Source organism: Sinohyriopsis cumingii, chromosome 2 (assembly GCF_028554795.1).
Source record: "Sinohyriopsis cumingii isolate HCF-2022 chromosome 2, ASM2855479v2, whole genome shotgun sequence".
Taxonomy (NCBI): Eukaryota; Metazoa; Mollusca; class Bivalvia; order Unionida; family Unionidae; genus Sinohyriopsis; species Sinohyriopsis cumingii.
In genome coordinates, this window is record NC_142962.1 from 64294058 (window position 1) to 64304689 (window position 10632).

At 37.0% G+C, this 10632-nt stretch overlaps 1 protein-coding gene across 1 annotated transcript in view; it reads right to left on the bottom strand.

Moving 5' to 3' along the window:
* LOC149805052 (uncharacterized) overlaps window positions 1-10031 on the bottom strand; it is a 105249-nt gene extending 95218 nt beyond the window's left edge. Inside the window, exon 1 of the mRNA XM_089933481.1 lies at window positions 9679-10031. Within this exon, the coding sequence (XP_089789607.1) occupies window positions 9679-9870 (192 nt within the window). The 5' untranslated portion in view covers window positions 9871-10031. The remainder of the gene's footprint in view (window positions 1-9678) is intronic.
* Window positions 10032-10632: the final 601 nt, after the last annotated feature.

The window sequence follows — 10632 nt, forward strand, 5'->3', positions numbered from 1 at the left end:
AGCTGATGGCCTCAAAAACTGGTACCACAGGATATACTAACCCTTATGGAAGGAATACCTACCACTGTATGCTGGTATCAGCTTGGGCTACTTTTTGTGCTGCAACTATTGACCCCAAAGGAAATCTGCATTCGCTCTGTTGCACAAAGATGAAAGGTAGAAAAAGGAAAAAGTAGTATGCGACCACCAAAATCCATCACTAAAAGAGATCGTTCCTGTCCCGAGATATCTCTTTAATTCACCACAGCATCACCTGGTCATCAACTTAACTCTTCTCCTGCACACGTACGATCAATTCATTGTCTATGCCCTATGATCTGGGTCATGGGGGACATAAATTAACAAGTCTACCAAAACTTTCTCATTACAGTCCGAAATGGACTCTGCCACCGATTGATTTTGAGACCATTCTTTGAGATTTAGAGTGACTCCCCTTCGCAGACTGTCTGCCAGAAAATTCTTCTTGCCAACAATATGGGCAACCTGAAGGCAACCTGAAGGGTAATCTCCTCTGAGGTTGTCCAGTGAAGGAGGTTCAAAACCTCCATACACACAGAAGGAGCATGTATGCCCCTTTGTCATCTAATGTATGCTACTACAATGAATTGTCTGTGGAGACCAGCACACAATGACTCCTTACGTGGTTGACATGCCGCTGTAGGTTTAATAAGACGGTTCTTATTACCAGAAGGAGGGAAGTTTTTCTCCATGGACAACTAACCTTGAAGATGTAGACCTAAACTGATGAATCCGTTATCAGATAAAAGTTGGTTTCAAGGGCATTATTTGGAACTCTGGTCATAAATCAGTTACGATTTGTTTACCAACTCAAGTGGTGGTGAAAGTCTAATCCTATAGAAATCCACGCTGTCAGGGGATCTATGTAGTTTTCAGTTTGCCAGAACGAGAAACTAGAAGGGGCTCAAATGCAGTCTTCCCTGGGTAGACAAATTTGTCATGGAGTTCAAGGTCAGTAACAAAGTCTTGGCTTGTAGCGCCTCCAAAAGCAAAATCATTATGTCTAGTGGGACACACCCTGATCCCTTTTGGTGAGGAAATTCATCCTTATTTATACAAAATCTGGAGATGGAACTTCTCTCAGTTTGTAATGAGTTCCAGTCGGATCATCATGAATCAGCAGCAGGAAAGATGTTGTCTGAGGGACTCTAATAGGTCTCTGTCACAGAACCAGTAGTACTTTGGATTCTTGTCTGGAACTGTTATCTTGATCGTAAAGAAACTTGTTTAAGGCCCCATGATCGATAATCGTCATACACTTTCCGTTCTTTTTGGACACCAAGAAAATCTAAAAATAGAGGGTACGATACTGGTCATATAGCATACTCTCTATTTTGCCATTCTGCTAATTGGCATCACCTCTTCCCTTAATCACACCAGATTTTACTGATGGAAACAAATGGCGTTCCTTGCCAGAGGAGGTACTCCTGGAACTGAAGATATTATCCATCCTTAATTATAGAGAGGACGCACCAATCGCCCATTAAGCTCAACCAGGCCTCTTTAATGATGGCTAGTTAAGCACCCACGGGAATGTTTGGAGGAGAGGTGCTTGACAAGAGAGGGAATAACATGGACCGTATGAAATAGTGATGGAGCTTGCAAACGTCCTCCATGGGCCTCAATGGCAACCATGTCTACCTTCAGACAGGCAAGAAGGATGCTTAAATGGAAGCTGTTTCCTAAACTTGGGCTGCATCCCTTTAAAGAACTTTGCTAAAGATCCAGAGGGGCAGTCAGGCTAGGAACACTTCCTGGACAGTTCAAAGGGTCAGGATCAGATGCAAAGGACCGGTACTATTGGATGCCAAAGAGTGAATGAGACGTCCGAAGATGGTCTCGTTATTCATTAAAGCATCTCTAAGTAGGTTCTTACTCTGATTCAGTCAGACTTTTGAAGTGTCCTGGGTAACTTCCCTATAGGGATGGAACAGATCCACAGACAGTGCAAGCATTGTCGAGAAGCTAGAGAGTGAGATTCCTCTTTCACAAGACATAAAGAGGCTGCTGAAAATAAAGATCGGCATGTAAGGCTATGGTGATGAGCATCCTGACCTTGAGATTCAGTGCTACCAACATCATAACTGGAAAGGAAGCCCAAATTCTTGTCAAAATTTCCACTTGCAGTGCCCCTGCGTCCCAGGAGTAAAGCTTAAGCAGCCAGATACAGAGTGCACTCAATAGCTAGCAGCAGAGACCTGAAGTCCCAGCATAGAGGAAGAACTATACCACCTCGTACACAGCCTAGCAAACCCCTGGCCCTTACAAGACCTTTGACAGAGCTTCTTCACGATAGTGGAATGGGTGAGTAGCAGGAAGTCTCGGGTTAAGGCAGTTCTGAGAGTCTCTCCAAACTGAAGATAATTTTCTTGCCCTCTAACACTTTGAACACGAATCCAATGAAAGAAGGCAGCAAACTTCTTTCACCGCTATATCGAAAGACCAGATCACATCCTCCTCCGTCGTCTGAGTCGTCGAAGGTGAGAGGAAAAATGCAACGGTAGGAAAAAGCACCATCTGCTTCTTCTTCCACAAGCTCACTCGGGTCAACCATAATGGTATCGACATCTTCATCGTGTTCTTTCCCCTTGGAGGCATGACGTTCCCAACCATGTCCCCCTTATGAGGAGATGACCTAGAGATAGGAGTATTCATGTCACGCAGAGTTGTGAGTCTGTCTCAAGTAGCAACCTTGACAGGAGGAAGAGAGCACATCTCAGACGCACTGCAACATTGGGGAAAGAATGCCACCCCTGCGTCCTCTTCAACTCTACATAAGCAAGTGATGTGGGTCAGCAACTCACAACACTAGTATTACTGAGACCAAAGCCTGGACATCTATAGCGCTATAAATGGGGAAAATAATTTACTTTCCTAAAATGAATGCACATTCCCACCCCCCACATCCCATAGGATTAAGATGGATCTTGGGGATGGGCGGATGCCGATATGATTCTCTTCCCTGAACTGGTGTGAGTACCCAGAGACCATATCCCAACTAGTTTGGTCAGAAGCATTTGATTTAATTGCGGACGGGGCTCAACTCAATCCCTATCTCTGTACAATTGGACATCTAATGATCAGTGACCGCTACTTGAAGACCCGTGCCCAGTGCCTGGTAACCAGTCAATGATTGTCCATTAGCCAGTAACCGGTGAAGTGGCTCTGGACAAAAGAAAGAACCGTCCGACGAGCTTATGGGGAGGCTTAATCTGCTTGTTGACATCCGCGGGCTATGGTATGCCATACCTCCTTCACTCACTTCGCGGGTGGAGGGGGGGGGGAATAATTCTCCGTCCTATTATTTCTTCCTCTGGGAGTGACCCCGCATATAACCTATCCAACACTGACTAGGTTAGAACGAACATCAGGGGTCCAACGGCCTACATTTTATTTGCAGAGAATGATCCCATCTCCTCCTGGCATTGATGAGTGCTCTTATACTCCAAGCAGCTAATCTTCTTATGTGCCTTTAGGACCAAGTCGAAATTCCATATTCTGCTGGGATCTAGGAATTGTCTTTGTCTTTTGAGTCTCGAGGAACTCTGAGAACGATTCCATATGCTCTGGAGAGGATGAAAAGGAAGGACATTTCCTCCTCCCCTTTTAAGTTTGTCTAGATTCTGTCAGGTCCCATCCTTGGTCTGACCAAAAACGATAGAACAGACACCTGTCTCTATACTGGTAACTAGCAAGGTTTGTGGGGTGCATATCCCATGCAGCTTTCTTACGCCCACATTTTTCCGTCTGTTGCATACTGTTGCAAAAAGAAATATTTGAAAACAGGAAACAATAATTAAATGACTGTTCATAGTATAATAATCGTGTAAGACCTGTGCTTAAGCATAGCCTAAAATCAGTTATATTTTACTTGCCCATATGGTATTGGTGATATGAGCTTGGTGTGAAATCAGAAGAATGTAACAATATGAAAAGGATTAATTAGTGTTGTGCAATCACAGAAACGTTCTATGTAAGGTTAAAGTTGATGTGGAACCCATAAAAGTGTCGTCTCTTTCCAATGCGAGTCTGAAAATAGATGTTCGAAGAAAAGAGTCCTTGAACGGGATGGATATTGAAAATGATACTTAATATCGAATATATCTGTAGAATAGACCTCAAAGTTGCGAATGCAAAGTTGATTACAAGTAAAATGGTCATCTGATGTCTCAAAATGTCGTCTGAAGTGCAAATAGTAGACCATGAAAAATGTGTGTATTTTGACGCCTCTCTCTCTCTCTCTCTCTCTCTCTCTCTATATATATATAGAGAGAGAGAGAGAGAGACAGACAGACAGACAGAGATAATTGATTTACTTCATGCGGTCAAAAACTTTTAATTGAATGCAACTTGTTTTCTTAGACACTATTGCTTGTATGACCTGCGTGCATGGGAAAAGGGGAAAAAAATCACACGAAAAAAGTAACGGATAAAATTTCACGCTTTTTCCTGGGGAAAAACAATTAACAGGCGAAAAAAGTCATAAAAAGATTACAATCTAGTCTGGATGAGATGAAATAACACCGTACAAAACTTTTAAAAAAAATCGATAGAAATAATTAAACTGTGTGAGTTATGTATCAGAAGCATACCGTTCGTATAAAAGCAAACTAAAGATGCTGATATATGTACCGATCTCAGAGTAAAGTAGTTACAGAAAATACTGTGTTGTGGATTTATACAGCGCACTGAACAAAAGTTGCATTGTTTGTTTATATTTAAACTTTGCCATATAAACTTCAGCATGTTGATTGATTGTAAAGCAAGTTCAACATCTTTACAGTTTGCTAAGTAAACTAGTTACAATGGTCTAGTTTTCTTGCTAAACTGGCTATGACAAGATTTTAGGTTATGTACTGTACACACAGCACACATAACATCCACCAGAGATTCGGTTATCATTTAATTTCAGCAGGCACACATTAAGCTGATCCGTTTGAACTCATCCTACAACATGATTCAGCAGAAGTTGTATATATAACCATTTTGCATGCAAAATAGTCATCAAAAGTACTTGGGCGCCACTATTTAACAATGTGTGATTGCTCGAAAAGCCGCAATTTACTTTTGTTGGGTAAATACCAATGAAAAAAATCTCAACTTGTCACAAAACCGCGGATTGAAGTCCATTTATGTTTCTTTTGGGCATTTGTTACTGTTTTTGATTTTAGTTTGTTTTATTATTTTATATGATTTTCTTATGTTTTTACCAAGCAAATTGAAGGAAATTCTTCAAATAAATAAATATGACCACAAGCAACAATAGGAATATTAACACCCTGACCTGTGAATGTGAATAACAATTCATGTTTCAATTCAGTCTACAAGTACTATACATCATAACGTGGCCCAAAGATAATAACTTTTTAAAAAATAAAAAAAAAGTGGTTAATGCCAACTAGCTGAGTAAGCTTTCTGTTCGTGCGCCACAGAGAAAATGTTACAGATTTAACAAAATTTTCCGGTGACATTTAAAACAAAACTTCCTGGATTTTAGTATTTCACTATAATTTTATACCCATTTTACAGAATATTTTGGCATCTTTAAACTGTAAAGTAATTGTTGTAAAAACTCTTGTTCTGTCCATATTCATACATCTTTTTCAGCTCATCCAAATCCATCAGCAAAAATTAAAGTAGAACTAAATCGTACCTTATTTAAGTGCTTATGGGGTCGTATGCTAGAGATTAAACGTGATACACTAGTATCCCCGGAGAATGAGCGAGGATTTAAGATGACGCACATTTATTAATTCATTAGGTACGTTATGATAAGATGGGTTAAAAGATTACTGGAAAACGATGATGGGGCGTGGCTGAACCTATTCAATACAACTATATTCAGAAATATGAAGAATATTTGGAATTTTGGAGGAAGAAATTGTAAGAATTTGATAAGCTTATTATGGAGAGATGTCATTTTGTCAGCATCGAATTGGAAAGAGAAATCGCAATGTGCAAGTGAGTATTTATCCCTTAGTTTGTTTTTAAAAAAAAAATTCTCACCTAGAATGTTTTATCAATACAAATCCTGGAATATAGCCGGTATTGACGTTCTTAATGATTTAGTTGATGATTATGGAAATTTAATAGCTTTTGAAATGATAAAACGAAAAACTGGATACGACGATATTTTTTAATACATCTCCTTAGTATCCAAAATTCCAAAATCATGGAAAGATGCAATAAAAAATATTTCTGGTTCAAAACAAGATTGATAATCAGGATGATAAAAAATTAAGAAATCTATGAAGTTTATTTACAGAGTTTTTAAAAAGGCAAAGAGGCAACACATAGCTAAGCAAGACACATGGATAAAAGTATTTTTTTAAAAACATAAGTATGGTCTGAAATTTATAGCCGGGCGAACCTTTGTACTAATGATATAAAATTTACCTCTTTTAATTTTAAATTAATTTATAGAATAATAGTCACTAATAAACTTTTGAAAAGAATTAACATAATAGATGACGACAAATGCACTTTCTGTATGAGTAAGAACTAAAGTATTGAACATCTGTTCTATGACTGCAATATTACTTCAAAGTTTATGGTATAGTTTTGCTAAATGTTTTGCACCTTGTTGTCCGAATATTGTACTTTTGTCCGAAAAAGAATTATTTGTAGGAAGTGACTAATTGCACATTTTGCACAGTCTCTTTTTGGCTAAATATTATATTTACACTTGCAGATTCAATATCCAAAATCCTTCCATATAAGCTTTTAAGCAAATGCTTGAAACACATGAGAACATTGAAAAATATACTGCAAAATTAAATAAAACAAGAGGACCACTTTCTTCAAAAACGGGCCCCAATAATGAAAATATACTAGTACTATTTGGTGAACACGATACTGTAATATCGCAAAATCTATTTCACCTAGACGCCGTAAACTTGTGTCAGTCTAATATGAGTGTCTAAAGAGATTGCGTGCTATATCCGTGTGTGCATGTGTGTGTGTGTGTTTTCTTTTCTTTGCATAATATCTATTGCCCCTAGATTATCTGATAACTAGAAGTGTTTCATTGTAAGTTAACCTTGGGTTGGTGTTCCCCGACTAAGTGTTCAACCTATTACGAGGATAATGATACATGAAATGCTTTGAAAGTTAGACTTTATGAAGATATTTCTCTTAGTCGATTTAAGTTGTTATTGCTTAAAGTTGATTTGATTCCCTCGGTAATATGGGAAGTATGAGATCTCTAGAGTCGTGTTGACTCCTTGCCAATATTGTGATAAAACTTTTCTCTTCTCTGGAAGAATCTGACTTTCCTCGTTGTGAAGCAGTCTGCACCTCAGTGCTTGATCATTTTCTCATTTTCTGTCTGTATGTAGCGTTCTTACCCAACAGTGAAATGTTTTGGTGTGATTATTATTTATAAATTTGGGGTGCATGTGTACATGCAGTTAGATTCAATGTCCGGTACTGATTTTGTGAATACTCTTTTAAATAATGAACAGCTGATGCATTTCCATCTCAAATGTATTTTAAATGTTTCTTTCATGTGGAGATAATATACAACAAACGTTGGACTGATCGATGATGATAATTCACATAATCCTTGTTAAATTTTTGCCAGTAACTATATAATTTAGTTTATTAACCATATATTCTGTGTGTTTCATCGTTGGTAATATTTATATCATCACAGTGGATAACCATTTCAATAATTTTATATGAAAGCAGCAATAACTGCAGTTGATAACGAATCTTGTAATAAGAATAATTTGTTTATCTCTAAAGCTACCTTGCAACCCTGATGGCTGTGTTCATGTAATAGTAATCCTACTGTTATATTGTGTAGGTGGAGAATTATTAAAACTTACTATGACCGAAATATACACACGGTTTTATTGCGAATGTTCACCACATATGCATTTATTTAAGCATGATTGTTTGTAAACGTATTTATCACCTTTAACTGTACTTTCTATGTTTGCTGTATTATCTGTACTATTGATTGTACTCTTCGTAATCTAGGGAGGCAATACAGAAAACAATCAATCGATCAAACTTCAATCTAAGTTGTATTATATTTTGCCATTGACCCACGCCTATGGACCACCAATGAGGGGATCCTGAGCCAGTATGTACCGTAATTTGTTTCGTGGAGAGAGAGAGAGAGAGAGGAGGGGGGAGGGGGACGTTGCCGTCAGAAAAATCGATGGTATAACAGAAATAAAAAAAGTATGGTGAATATGACAATGAAAGATACATACTTTATGTCTACTCTACCTGTCACACTAACTTTGAATCAAAATTAGTTTTCAACGAGTGGGTGAATTAGCTTTTACACAGATCGATAAGTAAGCAAGCTTACTAGATAGTTATTTCTTTATTAGTAAGTAGTTCGTTAATGTATTGCTTCTTTATTTATTTCATTGTTTAATTAATTGAATTATTAAACTTGCAACTGGTAGCTATTATTTGCTTCTATTTAGTCGATACAACATGGTGACTTTTAATATTTCCCTGTGTGTGCTTATGTGTGTGCGAGCGTCCCTTTATATTGGACGCGTGGGGGATTATTGTAGGTTGCACATCCGCTAGGTTGAAGAAGGGGTAAATGGACCTATTGTTATACACAGCATTCGATTTTGATACCTTATGCTGATAAAGTTTACAGAAAATATTTTGAAATATATTTAACGATATTATCGTACGAGTGAAAGGGTTTTATTCGTTCATGTAACCCGCAACCAGTGGTATGAATTTGTCTTACTCCAATGGGACTTACGGAAGGGGGGAGGGGTAGGTCTTGATCAAAGAAGAAAATTTGCTGCCTTACGACATTTTGCCCATTTACGCACTACAATGGAATTAATCATCGTACATCTAAGGTATTAGATTTAGCCAAAAATGTTCTAGAATATATTCTGCTATGTGAGTATTCAGGAAGTACATTTCTGAACTTATTACGTGGACAAAATTGCCAATTCAGTTTAGCTTTTTTGATATAAAATACTCCGTGGCATGAATTTATTTTTCCTTGTGAGTATACTACTAATATGTCGAATCAATTTGCCGAATAAAGGAAGAAATGTTTTGCCGTTACTCAAATGGAATAGGATAGTCTGGCTTTATTTGTTTATTTAATAAGAAATAATTAGAATACACCTCACGTATATCGTATTTTGTTATCAACCGTATTACAAATGAAGTTGTCAATCCATGTTAAGGAAATATACAGTGAAACACGTCTTGAAAGACCACTGCTTTGTAAGATCGCCTGTCTTGAGAGACCATATTCTCAATGCACATTGATAATATAGCATTGTGACCTGTTATGAGAGACCACCTGTCTTGAGAGACCGACCATGACCGTAATTTTATGGCTGAAGGGTGGTCTTTCAAGACAGGTGTTATATATATATATATATATATATATATATATATATATATATATATATATATATATATATATATATATATATATATATATATAATTGTATCAGTGAATAAAACTACACGAATGAAACTGCATTGCTCATACTCATAACTGATACAAGTCTATTAAAAATGTACATATTTAAATCTTTCACAAATGATATTAGTGTTGTTCTACCAACAAAATAAATTTGATAAAGTTGACAGTAGAGATAAAAGTAAGGAAGAAAGACTAATAGATACGAACGTTAAATTATATTAAAATTTCACCTTTGCTTTAATCAAGAATTTTCCTACGTTGACCAATTCAGCCGTCGAAGCAAAGGTGTATTGATATTCAAAGCCGGTTTTGAAGATCATTTTCTCGCCATTGCACCAAGAAGTCACTGTCGCCATAACGAGCAACACAAGAAGGCACAAATTATGCCTGTCCCTATCCATTGTCATTCCAGTCTTCGTCATTACACCATTTCAATCCAGCAAAATGATTAATTTCGTATGAATTGCACAGAGGCACGTCGTATCTTCCCAAACACGTTTCCGCGAAAAATGACTTAGTTCGGGTTGTATAGTTTTGTATCGCTGAGAATGGAAAGCAAACCGATTGCCTGCAGCCAATAAAAACTCGCACGAGTAACTTCCTAGTTCGAAGTTTAGATGATCACCCGCACGATATACAGAAGACAAGGCTGTTCTCAAACAGTGAACAAGACCAAACTTGCTTTCTTGAAATAATAATAATAATAATAATAATAATAATAAAAATTATTATTATTATTAAAATTATTATTATCGTCGTCGTCATTATCATCTTCGTCAATCAATCAATAATACGTAAAGGACTTTGTTGCTTTTTTATTTTACAAATTATTATTTAGTACAGGTTCAGACATTCTCCACTCTGTTTTTAATTGTATCTCTAATGTGAAGCATAAAATACCTACCTACACACCGTCATGCATACATAACTATCTAGTTGTGTTGGAGTTACGAACTGAAGTTATGGATACAGATAACAAAATTATTCATTAAATATTTAATAATTATATATTCTACTTTTTTCTGATTTTTGAATAAGCACTACATGCACTCTTTTATCCGTTTTGAAGTTGGCAAATATTACCCTGCAATGTAAAATTAATAAGTCGTCCTGACCAAGTGCAAAATACTCATTAAAAACCATTCACCTAGTAAATACCCATTATAACTTTCAATGCGTGTCAA